Source organism: Lagenorhynchus albirostris, chromosome 12, assembly GCF_949774975.1.
Source record: "Lagenorhynchus albirostris chromosome 12, mLagAlb1.1, whole genome shotgun sequence".
NCBI lineage: Eukaryota > Metazoa > Chordata > Mammalia > Artiodactyla > Delphinidae > Lagenorhynchus > Lagenorhynchus albirostris.
This window is the reverse complement of record NC_083106.1, coordinates 32,634,490-32,655,178: the sequence shown is the minus strand read 5'-3', so window position 1 is coordinate 32,655,178 and position 20,689 is coordinate 32,634,490. Positions and strand designations below refer to the sequence as shown.

Sequence of the window (20,689 nt, the reverse complement as noted above, 5' to 3'; positions counted from 1 at the left end):
AAAATAGCATTTTATATGCTTGTAAAATTAAAAATGTATTTCAGTCATAATAAATCCATATCATATGATAGGTAATAGGCATTAGATACATTTTATTGTATCATTGGAGACTGAAGAAGTTATGTTTACATGATGCCAAAACATCATTAAAACTTATCAGTGCTTTATAGACAGTTTCACTTGTTGATTATCTGATTGCTCACCTTTACCAGTCTTGATCAATTTTGTGAACACAAAGTGGGTTTATGAATATACTTTAATTAATATGAAGAAATCAAGATATAAATTACTTTATTTTGATTTTTTATTTTTGAAAAGAACATGGTTTCAAAAAATACTAATTAACAGAAAAATACCATTTCAATTTTTTTAAGAAGTGTGTGTATGCAAAAAATTATAAGACACTGATGAAAGAAATTAAAGATGATACAAATAGATGGAGAGATATACCATGTTCTTGGATTGGAAGAATCAACATTGTGAAAATGACTCTACTACCCAAAGCAATCTACAGATTCAATGCAATCCCTATCAAACTACCACTGGCATTTTTCACAGAACTAGAACAAAAAATTTCACAATTTGTATGGAAACACAAAAAGACCCCGAATAGCCAAAGCAATCTTGAGAAAGAAAAAAGGAGCTGGAGGAATCAGGCTCCCTGACTTCAGACTACACTACAAAGCTACAGTAATCAAGACAGTATGGCACTGGCACAAAAACAGAAATATAGATCAATGGAACAGGATAGAAAGCCCAGAGATAAACCCACGCACATATGGTCACCTTATCTTTGATAAAGGCGGCAAGAATATACAGTGGAGAAAAGACAGCCTCTTCAATAAGTGGTGCTGGGGAAACTGGACAGCTACATGTAAAAGAATGCAATTAGAACACTCCCTAACACCATACACAAAAATAAACTCAAAATGGATTAAAGACTTAAGTGTAAGACCAGACACTATAAAACTCTTAGAGGAAAACATAGGCAGAACACTCTATGACAAATCACAGCAAGATCCTTTTTGACCCACCTCCTAGAGAAATGGAAATAAAAACACAAATAAACAAATGGGACCTGATGAAACTTCAAAGCTTTTGTACAGCAAAGGAAACCATAAACAAGATGAAAAGACAACCCTCAGAATGGGAGAAAATATTTGCAAATGAAGCAACTGACAAAGGATTAATCTCCAAAACATACAAGCAACTCATGGAGCTCAATATCAAAAAAACAAACAACCCAATCCAAAAATGGGCAGAAGACCTAAAGAGACATTTCTCCAAAGAAGATATACAGACTGCCAACAAACACATGAAAGAATGCTCAACATCATTAATCATTAGAGAAATGCAAATCAAAACTACAATGAGATATCATCTCACACCGGTCAGAATGGCCATCATCAAAAAATCTACAAACAATAAATGCTGGAGAGGGTGTGGAGAAAAGGAACCCTCTTGCACTGTTGGTGGGAATGTAAATTGATACAGCCACTATGGAGAACAGTACAGAGGTTCCTTAAAAAACTACAAATACAACTACCATATGACCCAGCAATCCCACTACTAGGCATATACCCTGAGAAAACCATAATTCAAAAAGAGCCATGTACCACAATGTTCATTGCAGCTCTATTTACAATAGCCAGGACGTGGAAGCAACCTAAGTATCCATCAACAGATGAATGGATAAAGAAGATGTGGCATATATGTACAATGGAATATTACTCAGCCATAAAAAGGAATGAAACTGAGTTATTTGTAGTGAGGTGGATGGACGTAGAGACTGTCATACAGAGTGAAGTAAGTCAGAAAGAGAAAAACAAATACCATATGCCAACACATATATATGAAATCTAAAGAAAAAAAAGAAAATGGTCAGAAGAACCTAGGGGCAAGACAGGAATAAAGATGCAGACCTACTAGAGAATGGACTTGAGGATATGGGGAGGGGGAAGGGTAAGCTGGGAAAAAGTGAGAGAGTGGCATGGACGTATATACACTACCAAATGTAAAATAGATAGCTAGTGGGAAGCAGCCGCATAGCACAGGGAGATCAGCTCGGTGCTTTGTGACCACCTAGAGGGGTGGGATAAGGAGGGTGGGAGGGAGGGTGATGCAAGAGGGAAGAGATATGGGGACATATGTATATGTATAACTGATTCACTTTGTTATAAAGCAGAAACTGACACACCATTGTAAAGCAATTATACTCTAATAAAGATGATAAAAATAATAAAAAAAATAAAAAGTAAAAAACAATGTGTGAGGGAAATTGTTATGTGCCTTGTGATTTTATTATTTATTGGTATACATTTTTAATTTTTCAGTATTCTCATTTTTAAATTATGAGTTAAGTAAGGCCCTCGCAGCTGTAATACATTAGTGCATTGTCCACATCATCAGAGCCTACTGAGGTCCAAATTAATCTCTGATGTAAAAGGCCATAGTGTCAGAGGTTTTGTAGGATTAGCCATAGTTCTCATTAAATCAGCAGTTTAAGCTGAACAATTGATTTTTACCTAAATCAGGTGCAATTTCCATTGAACATATATTATTAAGACTCTATAACTATGCACACACACACACTCATGATCACTTGTATTTCCTTAAAAAAACAACAAAGAAAAAAGGAAATACTATTTGCATAATGAAAAATATTTATAATGAATTTCAATCATCTTTTTGTAAGTATGCATATGCTGAAACTAGTGTGTAGTTTATAAGCTAGATATTAAATTAACTTGCAGTGCTCTCTCCCAGCTGTAAAATTGACCATTTAATGTGGAAAATTATTCTTTCTGGCGGGGAATAGACTAATGATTCTGTAGATCTATTTTTGGTAAGATGTTGATGCTTGAGACTGAAATAATAAACTCTGATGTGCATTTCTTCCTCAGAACTGTAAGGATCACACTGGTGGCCTATATTGCAATAAATGTCTTCCTGGTTTCTATGGTGATCCTACTAAAGGAACCTCTGATGACTGTCAGCCCTGTGCCTGTCCACTCAATATCCCATCCAATAAGTGAGTAACAAACTTAACCTCTCTCATGAGCTGGGAATCCAGTTCTGCAAGTGCATTTTTGATATAGAATTTACCCTTTCTCTTGTCACACATAAAAAATAATAGATTTATGCATGAATTTCTCAAGAAGATACTGTGAGTTTTTCTAAATATAAAACATTTAAAGTTATGGCTATTTATTCCGCAGATTTTTTAGTATTTTAGCTCTAGTTTGGGGGATTTAATATCTAAGAGACAGAACTCAAATAGATTTTCTAAACCAACTCCAAAGAACAGAAGACATATATTATACAAACATAGACATGTGCCCACAGGCAAGCACTTGCACGCACGCGCGCACACACACACAAACACACACACACACACACACACACACACACATCTTCATACTGTAATAAAAAGACTACTAATATAAATGCTGCTCATTTGGGTCCCAGTCACACAATATTTGTAACTCTTAGGCAAGTCATAAACCCCTCAAAAAGGTAAAATAAGAAATCAGTTAATTGACCTTTAAGCACCAGTTCTGTCCCTTAGCGCACGGTTTATCATATTATGTATATATATATCTATATATATATGTTTATCTTATTGAAATAATTATAATGGTATTATATGATAAATTATATAAATATTGAAATATGGGTAATAATTTGCATCTTATTTTACATAAACTACATCTTGAAAAAGTTTAATGCAAACTTCATACAATTTTTCTAGTCATCCAGGTTTCTTTCTGTCTTTTTTTAAAATTTTCTGTTTGTTCCCCTAAAATAATAACCTTTGTAACAGACTTTGATTTTTGTTTGTTTTTGTTTTGCTTTATCAGTTTTTATTGGAATATAGTTGCTTTACAATGCTGTATTAGTCTCCTACTGTACAACAAAGTGAATCAGTCATACATATGTCTACTCTTTTTTAGATTTCCTTCCCATTTAGGTCACCACAGAACACTGAGTAGAGTTCCCTGTGCTATACAGCAGGTTCTCATTAGTTATCTATTTTATACATAGTAGTGTATATATGTCAAACCCAATCTCCCAATTCATCACCCTCCCTTCCCCCCTTGGTAACCATAAGTTTGTTCTCTACATCTCTGACTCTGTTTCACCTTTGCAAATAAATTCATCTGTACCATTTTTCTAGATTCCACATATAAGCGATATTATACAATACTTGTTTTTCTCCTTCTGTACCACACTTTTAAAAGTATATATTTTGTCTGCTCTTCCTTTTACCTTTTAGGGGAACACTGTATTTCAGCTGCTCTAATTCACTTTCCCCTTAGAGCAGCCATCCCTTAAGCAAATATGTAAGCAAGACCCTGAAACCAAAAATGTTTTTTATTTTAATGGGGCATATTATGTTGAACATTAATCAACACTTTTTACTAGTAAAAATTATAAACTATAGTTTTAAATCAAAGAAATTATAAAAATTTTTCTTAAAGGCAAGCTTAGTGCTTAATAAAATTCATATTATTTTATGTACTTTCCACCTGTTTCTAAATGCTGTATTAATGCTTGCAGAGCAAAAGTTTTTAATGATTTTTAATGAAATCTGTCAGTTACAGTTTTTTAATGTGAAGCTGTTATCAAGTTGGTCATGCTCTGAGGTCTTACCCAAGATATTCCTAATGGAAATGGTCTTTTGTTACTAGAGTCCATAAATACTACAAGCTAAAGACTTTGAGAATAATTCTGTCATTAAATTTAAAAGTTCTCATAGGAACTATGCTTCCTATACTTCATCTCACATGAAATCCTTTTCCTCTTTCCTGACAACCTTCCTCCCTCAGAATTTTCCATCTTAGTCACTGGAAAAGAAGAGAAAGAACTAAGATTTAATGAAAGCAGCCTACTACATTCTAGGCATAGGCTCAAGCACTATATTTGGCATTATTTTACCTTCAAAAACTATTCAATAAGTGGGTCTTATTTTATAGATTAAGAAAAGAGTTTCTGAGTGGGAAAAGAGCATTATAGTGCCAATTCTCAGAGAATTCCTTGATTTAAATGCTGAGTTTCATACTTTCTAACTGTGTGACTCTGGGAAAGTTACTTAAACTCTCTGTGCCTCAATTCTCTTGTCATTAGTTGTGATAATAGGACCCTCTCATAGGGTTCTTGTGAGAATTACATAAATTAAAATACACAAAGCACCTAAAACAACGATTGAACATGGTGAGCCTTATTTTGCTCAGAGTCATAAAATATTAAAGTATCAGAGTTGGAATTTTAAGTTTAAAGTCCAATGTGCTTTCCATTCCTCTACAGTTTTACATTGAGGGCTTCTTTAAAAATCACACTGCATTTTAAGTGATAGCATTAAGAGACTTAAATGGGAAATGGGGTAACTATATATTAGTGATCAGAACATTTTCAGAATTTAGGGCATGAGCCTGGGTGGTTACAAAACTGAAGATCCTTTGGTAACCAGGGATGTCAGAGAAGAGGAAGAAGGCAAAAGGAAATCTGGAAAATAATGAATATGTTGGTCATAACGTGACACAAACCTTGCTCTCTGGTGTACTTGTGAAGGGTCAGATCAAGCAATGGAGAACCTACTCACTCACGTAGCTGAATGGAATTCTCCAGAACCATCCAATGTATACAAAACTTTCACTGAGGTGAGGAAAACTAAGGGATAGCATCTAGCCACTCATCTACATTGCACTCCTTCTCAGCCAAAATGTCAATGGCATTAGCACAGCTGTCAATTCAGCACAGCTGACCATTCATAGTACCATGGGAATCCTAGCCTAATATATTTGCAGAATTATGTAATTTAGTGAATATGTAGACCTTATGAATTTATCTTCAAATTAGACCAACTAATTACCAATTACTATAAATGCAGAAGAGCCATAAGGGAGAGAACTTTGCTTGGGTAATTATAAGCATTCATGACCCATTCTTCTCTGCTTACTGTGCCTTTACTTTAAAATGGATTCTAATTGTGTTCCTGAAAGGAGAAAGTCAGCAAGCGTTGCAATACCATCCGTCAGTGCTAAAAAGGATTGAGGTCCCAGTGTCCAGTGATAAAATGTTCTTTAGTAGTGTATTACAGTTCGGTATATTATGCAGATCTTGATTCTTTAAAATAAAGACAACTCAATAATAACAATGTAAGTTACACCAAATATTTAAAGATTCTTAATTTCAGGTGCTTTCATTTACATTAAATAATTATTAAATTATTAAGTAATAATTTTAACTTTAGAATTGGCAATAGAGGGCAAAAAACAATTTTAAATGCCAGCTTTAAATGTGACATTTTTACCAGGAATTATACCCAGTATCTTGTAATAACCTATAATGGAATATAATCTGTAAAAAACCTGGATCACTGTGCTGTACACCTGAAACTAACGATACTGTAAATCAACTATACTGCAATAAAAAAGTGGCATTTTTATAAGTAGAAAGAGGGAACAGTGATGATCCACTTTGTTTAAAAATTTGTTTTCAGAGGTATTAGGTCTTTTAAATTTAACACACTTTGAAAATTAACATAGTTAAGCTGCACAATAGTGATGAGAAAAATTCATTTTAATCTAATAACCTGAATTTTTTTATTCACTAAATAATGGGGATACTTAATGACTTAGAGAAACTCCCCTTTTAAAAAAGTTTTTAAAAAGTCATTACACTTATAATCTGAGTTAGAAACTATGAGGAATAACTTGACTAGTTACATATTATTCAGAAGATGGGATTTGAATGTTCATAAGTTATTCAGAAAAAAAAAATTCAACTAAAGGTTGCTGCAACCTTCATCTAGAATTGTAAGGCTTAGTGATAGTTTTGCCTTGGTGATTTATCTATTTAATCCCCAGTCATAAATCTTATAGGTCATAAGCATTTTGGCTCCAAATTTCTTAGATAATATTGCAAAATAAATCAAATGTGTAGGGAGATAGAGATAGATCAGTATAATTATTATGATGTATGAATACAGACAAGCATATAATATTTAAATTATATATAAAAATATATATATATATATCACTTCATCAACTATTTACAGTGTCCACTGTTTGCTTAGCCATCTCACATTGGTGATGTATATATTCTAGCTATAGATTGTAACTAGGTAGTGAAATTTATCTCTAGAGAATAATAATGTAATTATCATTACATTATGTAATAATGCAAATAAAAATGTAAATATTTCAGATGTTTATATTAATTAATTTCTGGCATCACACAGCTTATAGATTAAATATGATATGAAAGAGACACATGATTGTCTGCCCTTGAACACTCAGGATGTGTTTGAATAAATAATATTATTGAAATCATTGTAGATTTTCATCAGTTATATAAAAAAATTGGAGATAATCTTGGCACAAAGCTGAACTGAGAGTAGGCTCTTAATAAGTTCTGTCTACTAATATCATTGTGAATACTACTTCTTTGTGCACATCAGAAATGCTAAACTTTAAATTTGTGAAAGGATGGACCACTTCTAGAGCTGACTTTTGGACTCACTCAAGGGGCCACATTGAATTGTTGTTAAAATTAGTACTTACAACAGAGAAATATAAATATTCTAAGACAAAATTTAAATTTAAGGACCTGTTCATTTCAACAACTTTAGAAATTTTAGAGTGTGCTAGGTATTTTAGAGCACTTTCCCACATATAGTTTTATGTACACACAGGTGATTATCGTGTATCTTACTAGTCCCATATACCAGAAGGAAAACTAAACTCCAGAGAAATTAAGTTCCTGGATCGTGATCATACAGCTTGCTTGTGGCAGAACCAATATTAGAACCCGTATATTCTGATTCACCTCTCTGTGCTTCTTCCAATGGCACTATAGAAATAGAAACAATTACAGAGACATTGAAGAGAAGCAAAAAAAAAAAAAAATTTAATAGGACTTAATTTTAGACAAACTATGAATGTCCATTGTAAAAAATGACTCTAGTGTTTGGCAACAGCTATGCTAACTCAAATGTAAGGAGCTAGATGGATGAAAAACTGCAGGTTTAATTACTTAATTTATTGTGGCACGATGCTAAGTATTTGCTTTCGTAATTTATCAGCATGAAGGCTTTACTCAGATCATACTCCTGTTTTGCTAAATGAGAAACTCATGTTTAGAGAAACACAGAAAATAACCCAATCCTAATTACAAAATCCAATTATGGACATTACATCAGATTTCACATTATTTAAAGATAATTAAAGAAATATGTTTGCTAAATGGGTCTCCTGAGAATAAAGAGAACAGATATCACTGAACTGAAAGAAGAAAAAACTTATGGAGAAATTTCAAAAATATATGTGATCCAAACCACAGTCATGAAGTAAGATGAGTTTGCCCTTCATTTTTCTCCTCTTTCTCTCAGTCCTCTACTCCTTTAGCAGTTATTCGTGGACAGTCACACCATCTTAGCCCTAGCTTCCTCACTCACCGACACTTTGCAGCATCTTATCCCTTCTGGTCTGTCTTCCCCTACCCAAGTGTTCCAGGTAACAATTAGCTAAAAGGAGTCCTGCTCTCCTATTTTATATGCAAACGTAGAACATGTCCTGATTGTCTAACCCCTAATGATGGAAAATTTATACCAGTGATGAAAAACTTCATTATTTCCTGTCACATCACAGAAACCAAGAGGCAATTCAGTTCCCTCTTGCATTGGCTGTGAGAAGGTTCAAAGCCATATGATCTGCCACTATCCATATGATCTGCCACTATCCAATGAACATATTGTACAATATATACATATACACATATATACGCATTTTTTACAATACACATTCTGCACTCTAAATATACCCCTGATTTTATCTTATTTTTTAGTTTTTTTCTCTTTAATCGTATTGCATCATTTTATCTTAATGTACATATTTTGATAGGTAAGATTAAATGCATTCTGGAACAAAGCTAATTTTATCTGTATTTATACATTCACATACCTAAATACATACACATATGCTCACATACATATTCATTTGTATGTACATATATACACTTACTTATAAATATAAAAATTTACATTCAGCCATTTAAAAAGACTGTTTCTATGTGTAGTTCCTTACTGTTTATTCCAGCAATAGCTTCTCTTCCTCCCCCTGTTTGTGGAAAAAGCCTGCTATTCTTGATCTCTTGTGTCTTCTGTGGCATGGAGTGGATAATCCAGGAAGCCGAATATTGCCTCTGCTGGTGTAGAGCGAGCCAACTAGAGTTAGATGACATAATCTTGGAATCACTTGAAGTCAACAAAGATCTTACAGTTCCCTCTTTCTATCACAGAACAGTTAGCTTCCTGTATTTGCCAAAATCAGTGTCAAGTTGCTGCATTTGCCAATCCGAATTCTATAGACATTTTTTGTTGTACATGTTTATTTCTCATGCTAATTTTATGTTTGTATTTGACTACCATCTTCTCCATACTTATAACTGCAGTTACAGCAGTAAGGGAGTGAACCCTCAGTTTACGTTGTTCAAGGAGTATTGAAGCACAAATACAAATATATTTTATGAGGAGCTTTTATTTAGACTCATCATATCAAATAGTTATATTACTAGAAGTTTAAATTCACTTAATTCTGAATACTGGATGGTTATAGGGAAAAGAGAGCATCAAGTTAGAAATCAAAAGTTTTGGATCCCGTGCTAAATTCTCCTGGAAATTAGCATATGACTTTGAGCAAGAAAAATTATGCCCGCCCCCACCAGCTCATAGGATTTTGTGAAAATGTGATAGAATTATGCATAAAAGCACTCTAAAAATGTAAAGAGCTAGTCAAATCTGATATATTGTTATTGCTTAATTTTTTTCTGAAAAAGCATTGATTTCTGTCAGTGAGTGTGTTTTATTTTACTTCTGTCAGCCTTAACTGAGGCATGAGTATATTCAAGAATTTGAAATCTATTTTATAAATAGTTTTAAAGTGTCAGAAGCCTTATCAAGAACCTTTGGCATGACTTATGGTAAACTAATTTAGGATCAGTAAACAATTGGTATGGTTTTCATTCAATCATTGTAGTCCCACATGGGTGGGAAACCTAGGGCTTCTAGTTAAGGGTCACTTTCTCTGTAGATGATGAGGTAGTTAAAGAATGCCAGTTTTAAAAGAAAACATACGTGCATTCCAGAGGTTTGTCAAAATCCAGTCCTCCGTTTTATGTCTGAAAACAATAGCAAATCACGGCATGAGGAGGAAAAAACAATTGTTTCTTTCCATTTTTACGTGTGCCTCTTCTCCTCACTGCAATCCTACTCCCGCCAAGAAAATCACCCTTGGTGAGCTCCCTTTGGGTCATGGGTGGCAAACCACAGGCTGCTCTCTGAAAGATGGGTCCCCTCTCACAGACCATAGACTGGGTGTAACTTGCTTCTGCTGCTCGTGGCAGCCACCAGAACCCCTTAACGTGAAATCTTTTATCTGAGTAAGATTTGTGAACTCAAGATACGCCAGACCAGGCTTTTCCCCACTTACCTCACCAGATTCATTTAAATGTTCCGCTGAGTTGAAATTTTTTAAATGATAGAGCTACTTGGTTCTAATAGCTTGCTACTATCAAAAAATAAAAATTATTAAATCTTTAAAAACAACCCAAACAAAAAATGGGCAGAAGACCTAAATAGACGTTTCTCCAAAGAAGACATACAGATGGTCAATAGGCACATGAAAAGAGGCTCAACATCGCTAACTATTAGAGTAATGTAAATCAAAACCACAATGAGGTATCACCTCACACTGGTCAGAATGACTATCATCAAAAAGTGTACAAATAATAAATGCTGGAGAGGGTACACTGTTGGTGGGAATCTAAATTAGTGCATCCACTATGGAAAACAGTATGGAGGTTCCTTACAACACTAAAAATAGAGCTACCATGTGATCCAGCAATCCCACTCTTGGGCATATATCCAGAAAAGATGAAAACTCTTAACTGGAAAAGATATGTGCACCCCAATGTTCATAGCAGCACTGTTTACAATAGCCAAGACATAGAAACAACCCAAGTGCCCATCAATAGAAGACTGTTTAAAAAATGTGGTATATATATAAACAGAATATTACTCAGTCACAAAAAGAATAAGATAATGTCATTTGCAGGAACATGAATGGACCTAGAGAATATCATACTAAGTGAAGTAAGTCAGACAAATAATATATGCTATCACTTATATGTGGAAGCCAAAAAATAATACAAATGAATCTGTATACAGTAGAGGCCCCCAACATCTGGGCCATGTACCGGTAGTGGTCCACGGCCTGTTAGGGACCAGGCCGCCCAGCAGGAGGTGAGCAGCGAGGGAAGCTTCATCTGCCGCTCCCCACTGCTCGCATTACCACCTGAACTATTCCCTCCGCCACCGGTCCATAGAAAAATTGTCTTCCATGAAATTGGTCCCTGGTGCCAAAAAGGGTGGGGATCGCTGATATACAGAACAGAAACAGACTCACAGACATAGAAAACAAACTTACGGTTACCGAAGAGGAAAGGGAGTGGGAGAGGGATAAACTAGGAATACGGGATTAATAGATACAAACTACTATACATAAAATAGGTAAGCAACAAGGATTTACTAAATAACACAGGAAACTCTATTCAACATCTTGTAATAACCTATCATGGAAAATAATTAAAAAATATATATATATATAAAACTGAATCACTTGCTGTGCACCCAAAACTAACACAATCTTGTAAATCAACTATACTTCAGTTAAAAATAAATAAATAAAAGAAATATTAACTACTTACAGGACTACTATGAGTTAAGCCAAAGGGAGATTATTTAAAAAAATAGTACGCACGATTGGACCTGCACAAAAGTTAAGAAAGTATTCCAAAGTCATACAAGTGTCAGGAGCAAAATGAGCTCAGTGTTTAATTTGTAGTTCTCTCTTTAATTCATTTAGCCATCAAGCAAACCTCTACTGAATTGTCCTGTCATATATAATAGAAAATAAATCTATTTAGGGAAAACATAGTGAGAGAAAGAGTAGTTGGGGGCATTTCCTTTGAAACGGCAGAGGGGGCTTCCCTGGTGGCGCAGTGGTTGAGAGTCCGCCTGCCGATGCAGGGGACACGCGTTCATGCCCCGGTCCGGGAAGATCCCACGTGCCGTGGAGCGGCTGGGCCCGTGAGCCATGGCCGCTGAGCCTGCGCATCCGGAGCCTGTGCTCCGCAACAGGAGAGGCCACAACAGTGAGAGGCCCGCGTACCGCAAGAAAAAAAAAAAAAAAAAGTATCCTTGAAACGGCAGAGGAGCAGAGGTCACAGAATTCAAACAGTTGATGGCTCTGCAGAGAGCCCATGTGTCACTTCTGAGGTAACGGTCCATGCGCGAAGGCTGTCTCTCACAAGGCAAAGAAGTATGGCCAGAGTCGAACAGGTTGATGAAGGCTAAAGCTAGCACGTAATTACTCTGCTAGCTCCTGACTTGGTGTTCGACTCCGTGACTTCAGACACCCAGGATGGAAATATGTACAAAGAGAGAGGTAAACTTTGGAACATGCCAGAAGATATGAAATGGCAAGGTTGTTTTGGTTTGTTTCGTTTTATTATAAATTTAGGCGGAATATGCATGCTTGATCTCATCTGAAAGCTTTTCTGAGGGTTCTGTCTGTGTAAACAGTGTAACCCTGAGTACACATGGGCAACAGCCTGCACACACACACACATCCACGCCCATGACAGAAGTACTGGACAGAGGAACCCCATCACCACCACCACCACTACCACAGCTTCCACTACCACATACTGGGTTTTCCAAAATCTCTAACAGATTTCTCTGGGTTGCTTCAAATTCATCAGGGTTTGGCTAGAGAGAAAGTATGTGAGACTGTATTTTTCCAGGCCCAGGGAATCCCTTAAGAGCAGCTATACAGTCCCACTTGTTACTGATGATCAGGGACCCAGAACAGTCAAAAATCAGTTAATAGCATGTCACAGGGATACTGTTTACCGTTGGACTGTGTTCACGTCTGCAGAAATAGCAATGTCATTTTATCCTGGATTGGCCAGATCCTACTCTCCGTCTGTGAGACGAGAATGACTAGCCTGTACCCTTTTGTCACAGCAACATTGGAAGAAGAGAAATGAAAATATGCTGCTAATGACTTTGTGTATATGCTTCTTCCTTGTCGCCGTTGTTTCCCAATGACATCAACATAGCTTTAGCCCGACGTGCCATTTGGACCGAAGTCTTGGCTTGATCTGTGATGAATGCCCTGTCGGGTACACAGGACCACACTGTGAGAGGTAAGCACGTACTACACTGTCTTTCAATGTGATTTCCACCTTGGGAGTTATAAAAACCACAGGCATTATCATCCTTCTCACTATCCCAGAAAAGCCGCCACGCTCAGGTGAAATAAAGTTTCTCACCACACTTGTCAAACAAATGCGGTATATTTTTATAGTTTATTTATTCTCTAGAAATTGCTCTATAAATCTCCATTCACTCAGAGAGTGTTTGATTAATGTTTTAATCTTAAAGGTTAAGCATTAACCTGCAATCTTTCTAGAAAGTATTGTTCAAGTGCAAAGTCATGCACTTTAAGATTTATCTTACTGTCTACATTGGCAACATTTATTTTTCATAATTAGCTTTTTGTCCTTAAAATGTAGCTTAAATGTGTAGTTCATAGTTCAGCAAGTGGTCCATAATTTACCTTAAATATATTTGAAAATCGAAACAAAATGTAATTTATTATCATGATTTATATTCTCCTCTAATTACTTCTAAGCCAGTATTTTAATTCCCGTTGATTTTACTAGGTTGTTTTGCAGTGGAGCCAGGGATATTATTTTATGTAATTTGTGTGATTATTTTTCCTCCTAAAATCTTTTGGAGGAAAAGGTTCTTCTGTATTTCAGTCTCACTGAAAATGGTACAAAATTCTCCCATAATGTCATTGACAAACACAACAGCATCTTCTGGGTGTAGCACTGAAAATAGTCCCTTTTGTTTCCATCACTAGAAGGTGGGTGGGGGTCAAGGTAGGGAGAGAGGCAGAGAAAGTAACCTGCTTTCACCCAGCATCACCAAGGCTAACGCCACAGAGGGCTATTTCTGCCTATCCTTTCCTGTCCCCTGGGCAGCCATCAACCCTATTTCAACAAGGCTGTATAAAGTTAATGAAGGAAGAGCCAATCACCCAGAGAGAATTTAGCCAGCAGCTAGCAGTCTGTGGACACAGTGCCAGTGACAGCTCCTAGCGGCAGCAAGTACTGTTTGTGAGTATGGCAGCATCTGTAAATGAGTAATGGAGGAACAGAACTGAAATAAGGAGGGTTTATTTGCGGTTGAGAAACTAGAAGTCTTTGATTGTGTTTTTTTTAAAAAAAGGAGGACACATGCATATTACTTACTGTAATAGGAGAACATATCATTGCCAAGACAGATTTACATCAAATGCCTAATCCCTCTGGCTCACTACAGGCAACCTTTTTTTTTAGCAACTGGAAAATGACAGCTGCTCTGTCATAGAAGGCCATTAAATCCATTTATCTAGGTGGACTTAGTTTCTGATGTATTTATACCGCTTTGCTCCATGATATGTATTTTCTGTATACGTTAGACAATGGTTTCTGAACCATCTACAATTTAAAATCCTACGTTTTATTTAAGAAACATTTGTTTGGCAACTACCATGTGCTGTGCATGGGGCTAGACATAGGCTATAAACAGATGTATCCTACCATCCTTGCCCTCAAGCAGCTCACATTTTTAATGTGGGTGAGAATATTTGAACATATTCTGGAGAACATTCTGGTCTGAATAATAAAATTCACCTAGGAAAGGAATACCTGACAAAAAGGATGATTTCCTGTCTAAAACCTTTATTAATCTGATCCAAAAGAAGAGAGAAACATGCCTCGAATGGCATATCTTACCTCTCATTCAAGTTTTTCAGTCAAAAATAACTTTAATCCATTATTATATGGAAGATGTGATATTATATTTTTCTAGCCAGAATACAGATTAGGGTTTTACAGGAATATTTAGAGTCTATCATTTCTTTGTGTTTGTAGGAGCTAAGAAGTCCATTAGATGGATCCAAAATATTAGGAGAAACATTTTTGGGGATGTGCAGGCTGAAGTAGACCGGGGTGTGAGGGAGAATAAGGGTCAGGGAAGGAAGGAGATATGGGTTGGACTGAAAATCCTGTAATCAAAACTATTCTGTGAGTGATTGGTGTAATCAGTTATGCATATCATCTACACAAAATCAGCATTGAAAAACTGAAGCTGTGTTTTCCAAGTTATAGATGTTCTTGGAATAGAGTTCTATGATCACTTACATTTGGGAAGCATCTATTAGCATGTGAAAGGTTCTGACCAGTCCTGGAGTGAAAAAAATCTCTTCAACTTGTTTAACTCATCATTTTCTAATCTTACGTGACCATAAATTCCCTACTTTTATTATATAGCAAGAATGCATCTCAGACTCAGGTAGATGGGAATTATAACTTTATATTTTTATCTCAGTTTAATTTCTACTTTGAGATCAAATTCTTTATATGTAGGAGCTGTGAGGGCTTGGACACATAATCTCAGTCAAGTACACTTTAAACTTACCCAGTGTTATATGTCAATTATGTTCCAGTTTTTAAAATTTTTTCTCTTCTCCCCACTTTCCACCTCTAGCTTTGGTTAGAATCAAAGTTCTAACAAGCTTACTTATAGTACCAACAGCCTTGAATGCCGGAATGAGAGTGTGTGTGTGTGTGTGTGTGTGTGTGTGTGTGTGTGTGTGTGTGTGTGTGACTGTTTTGGGTAGCGCACCTATAGTAGGGCCAACCTGTTCTGAGTAATTCATCCAAATGCATTTCTGCTGACCTCTTCCTGTTTCCTGTCCTCCTGATTACCTTTGCCCTCAGGTCTAATAACTCTCCCCACTACTGTCCTACCACTCGTGGGCACACAGGACACATACTGCTGTCTTCTTTCCAAACTGGGATCCACCAACATGCCTACTCTCATCATTTCTCCTCCATCTGCCTTTCTAACTCCATCCCATTTCCTGTTTGGGGATGAATTGCAGGAGGAGGTGCCACATTCATAGAAATGGTGACCTTTAAAGGCAAAGTCCAAAAGATTCCTATGTTTCTGCTTTCCTTCCTGTCAGATCCCTTGACTCAGTCAAGCAGCACAGATGGTCTTGCTGCTTAAATTGAGGGAATGGAGAAAAATTGTGAACAAGAGGACGGCAAAACAAGATATGACAAAATAGGGACTGATGGTCTGTCACACATAGGACACTGGTTACAGTTTTCAGAAACTTCTGCTTGCAGCCAAAGCACTCATCCCTTGAGACAGTACTGCTTTCCTCTGACTAGGGACTGTTTTAAACAAAATGAAAAGAAGAGAACCAGGGGTGAGGGAACTGGGTATTCATCATGGCACTTTGCTAAGAGTCTAGGATATTATCTGGACAAGAAGAGAAAAATATAGAAAAACAAGGAGACAGTATTTTGAAGGGCAAAAAGGGATGAGTGCCGGAGCATCAAGTGAAATTAAAAAGAACATGGAGAAAAAAAAGTGAGCTAAATGCTGATGACATCTGCTCTACTGGGTACTAAGCTACTTTCTGAATAAGTTTGTAGCCTCAGCAACATATCACACTTCATGGAGACAGATATTTTAAGAGACTGTGACAAGTTCATCCAATGAGATCCATAGGGCCACAAGAAACTTAATGAGCTATGTGGACCCCTTAAACCCTGTCCCCTCCTGAGCTGGGCAGTTTTTTATGTCCTCCCTAAGTAAGGAGAGAGAAGTCAAAGGTAACTTTAATTTCTCAATTGCCACAGAGAATGCAGAAGGTATTTGAATTCAATTGCTTTGTATTTGGAAAATTTACCTACAGTTTTATCCACATGATTTATATTCAGTGTCAGAGAAGCCCCTTTTTGTTTTTTTTTTTTTATTTCAATTCCAAAATCCAATTTAGATATTCTCTGCTTCAGAAACGTCTTGACTCTGAACCAAGTCTAATTGTCATCTGATCACTATGATGGTGAGAATTTCTACTCATGGCTGAGTCTCCTTGACCCCTGAGTCCTGTATGCAGAGCATGGGGTTACAGAAATTAGAGATGAAAGACAGTTATGCTTACTCAGTAGTGCCATTAGGAAAATTGTGACTGGAAGTGAGGTTTCAAAAGGCTGCTCATCTGTGGTTGTGCAGTGCGTACACTGCACAAAAGTGCTCAGCCAAGGGGGAGACTGGGGGCTCGAATCCAGTGTGCCCTCTTCTTGCCAATACACTAGCTGTGCTGTGCTTGGGTGCCCAGCCACGTCTAGTCTTCTGTTCATTTTTCTGCATCTGCCCAGAGAGAATCTTTTTTTTTAATTTGCCGAAAGGCACCATATAAGCAGGCACAATTCCTCAGTCTTCAGCTGATTCAGTCAAGTGGGAGGTAGTAAGAATACAGTGCAGTTCCACAACCATTCCCATTTAAACTCCAGCCACCCTCCCCTGTGCCTTTGCCAATACTGCTTCCTCTGCCTGGAAGACTGCAGCCCTTCCCCCACCTCCGCCTGAGACCAACTCTGCTACGCTCTTAAAATTCAGCTCTGTCATCCTGAAAGGGTCCTTGATGAATCCTAGCTCGAGTTGGTTGCCCTTTTCTATACTTCTTTAACAGTATTTGCATATCTCTAATAGTTCACTGCTACATTTTTAACTATAGATGACCCTAGAAAAACATGGGAGTTAGGGGCACCGACCCCTGTGTGGTTGAAAACAGTTGGCCCTCTGTATCCACAGTGTGGTATCCGCACATTAAACCAACCTCGGACCACGTAGTACTATAGTACTTATTGACAAAAATCTGTGTAGAAGTGGACTCACGCAGTTCAAACCCATGTTGTTCGAGGTGTAACTCTATATCTTTCTTCTCCATGGACTGTAGTATAAAGGCTATTCCTTATTTATATTAGTATCATGTGCAAGTGCTCAGTAGATGTTTAAGGAAGAGTGGGAGGGGAAAAAAAGCAAGAGCTTTTCTAACTTGCTTAGAGAGACTGAAGCATTGTTTTCAGTCTATAGATAGGAAGAACATAGACCAAAGATTTTAGCCAAAAGTTGTTGAAAAATGATGGAGCAGAATGAAATAGAGAAAAGTTTCACCAATTTCCTTTCTTCTTTTCATTATTGTTTCTCTCCACTGCCATTTCCTCTCTCTCTCTCTTTCCCTCCCTCCCTCCCTCCCTCTCAGTCTTACTCTCACTTAGATAGATAGATAGATAGACATATATATATATATATATATACCTTCCTTTAATATTGTTCCTAAGTCATCTTACGTAACTGCATGTATTATCTACATTTAAAGAATCTCTTCCTAAAATATTGCAATTCGATTTGAAAAAAAGTTAGCAAATGTGCAAAGGAACAGGGACTTTGTCATGTTAAGGTCCATCTCTAGCAAAAAAAAATCTAATTAACTCTGTTTACAAATGTCTTCCTTTTGTCTTTCATATGAAAATGAGAGGACTTTAGATTTCAACAAACAATTTGTTTTTGTAGAGTGAAAGTCTGAGAAGCTGGAAAGGTCTAAAGGACTGTGATTTACACTAATGTTAATTAGATGAATCCAACTTGATCAGACTATAAAACGCTATTATTAATACAAGTTATACGATTAGCGGTATTGTATTCACTGACCCTAGAATTACCTTTTAATTTCTATTGATGGGACTTCCCTGGTGGTCCAGCGGTAAAGAATCTGCCTTACAATGCAGCCGATGGGGATTCGCTCCCTGGTCAGGGAACCAAGATCCCACATGCCCCAGGGCAACTAAGCCCACGTGCCACAACTACTGAGCTTGCGTGCCTCAGCTAGAGCCCATGTGCCACAAACTACAGAACCCAGGCGCTCTGGAGCCTGTGTGCCACAACTAGAGAAGAGAAAACCTGCACGCCACAACTAGAGAGAAACCCGCACACCACAACGAAGAGCCCGCACGCCTCAGTGAAGATCCCATGTGCCGCAACTAAGACCCGATGCAGCCAAAAATAAAACAATTTAAAAATATATAAATAATAAACTAATTAAAAAAATTTCTATTGAAACATTTCTGTAAGTCTCTAAGAATACTGTTCTATGTATAGAAACACACACACACCTGCACACCCCTAATAAAATCTGAATGCTTACTTTCAGTGAAGTGCCATATGAATGATGTATCATGTATATTTAGTAAGTCTCCTTACATGTCCTACAACAAAAAGTAAAAGACAGATGCCTCTTCAGTTACTCTATTTAATTGTAATTATTTTCTCATGGATTGAGTTGGTTTTTTAAATTATTGTTGTGGGAGAATTTGGGACTTAATTACTATCTACATTAAAAAAAAAAATTACATGATCTTGTTATATAGCGCCATCTCTCCTGAGGGCAGTAAGTCATTTTGAGGAAAGTGAACTGAAAATAATGGGGGTTTGTTATCTGTGATAATGATCATTGTATATTGTTATTCTGGTGGAGCAAAGTCACTCTCTTAATGGTAAACAAAATGAGATGTGAATATATGTGGGTGTGATCATGAGCTCTGAATATCAAGTAAGGCAAGAAGAATCGGATTAAAATTCAAAAGGATTTTCTTCTTATCATTATTGACTACCACTCCTGAAGGGATTGTGGAGGAATTTTATGCACTAAAATATTAGTTCATTTTTACAACAGAGAATTAATAATTAATATTTGTGGGTGGCAGTATTCTTCCAAGCAATATTTATACAATGACTTTCACAATTTATAAAAGATTTTGTTAAAATTAAAACTAGTAATCTCATTAAAAATTATGATAAAAGGTTAATTCTACAAGATTATTATGGTACCTATAAATGTTCTAGAAAACTTAGACTAATCAATGTATCTTACCAAATTAATGACTTTGCCCCACAATCATGATATTATTAAAGTATCCTTATATGATGTACTGTATTTAAACCATTTCTCTTTCTAGAGTAGAGAGCATTTTTCTCTACGTATCTGTAAGTAGATGAGCATAAACATAATGTACTTTTGAGATATATTCCCCTTCAATTTTGACCCTTGCCGTAAAGGACTTTCTATTTTGCTAAGATAGCACAGAAAACAGAGCTAGCCTGACCATAAGACTTCAGATGTACTGTTTCATTTCTCCTTTGGCAAGTGGAGCTTAATATGAAGCATATGCAAATGTAACTGAAAGAGAAAACAGAGTAGAATATAAATAAGTACTTCCTATAAAGGTGTATCTGTGCATCTGTAACATTAAGTAGCATTGTAAAACATAACGGTGTGGTTAAAGGGAAATTTGATACTATAATTGAAAAAAATCTCTCCCATGCCTCACAAATAAATGAACTTTTGTTTTTCCAATGATATGTCCAATAGTGTTTAGTCCTTTAAAAAAAAAAAAAAGAACTGGAGTTTGCTAATAAGAGTTCTGGGCACCATTAAGCCTCGCCTTATGTCATGTTACCATAATATGCAGCAGGCCTGCTACTCAGTAAAGACTCTTCAGTGGAAACCTGCCTCCGTATGGATGTGCAAATGTATAAAAGCCTATTAGTAAGGCAGATGTACGGCCCTCACACAAATGATGAGGCTCTTTCAATTTTCTATTTAATAAACTCTGAATTCTCACTACTGAGATGCCTTGTGAACCTGCTTCCCCAAAA

General features: G+C 36.4%; 1 protein-coding gene across 1 annotated transcript in view; it reads left to right on the top strand.

Moving 5' to 3' along the window:
* Window positions 1-20,689, top strand: part of LAMA2 (laminin subunit alpha 2) — a 605,756-nt gene that overhangs the window by 365,647 nt on the left and 219,420 nt on the right. The window contains exons 17-18 of the mRNA XM_060167667.1: window positions 2,904-3,031; window positions 13,183-13,269. Of these exons, the coding sequence (XP_060023650.1) occupies window positions 2,904-3,031; window positions 13,183-13,269 (215 nt within the window). The remainder of the gene's footprint in view (window positions 1-2,903; window positions 3,032-13,182; window positions 13,270-20,689) is intronic.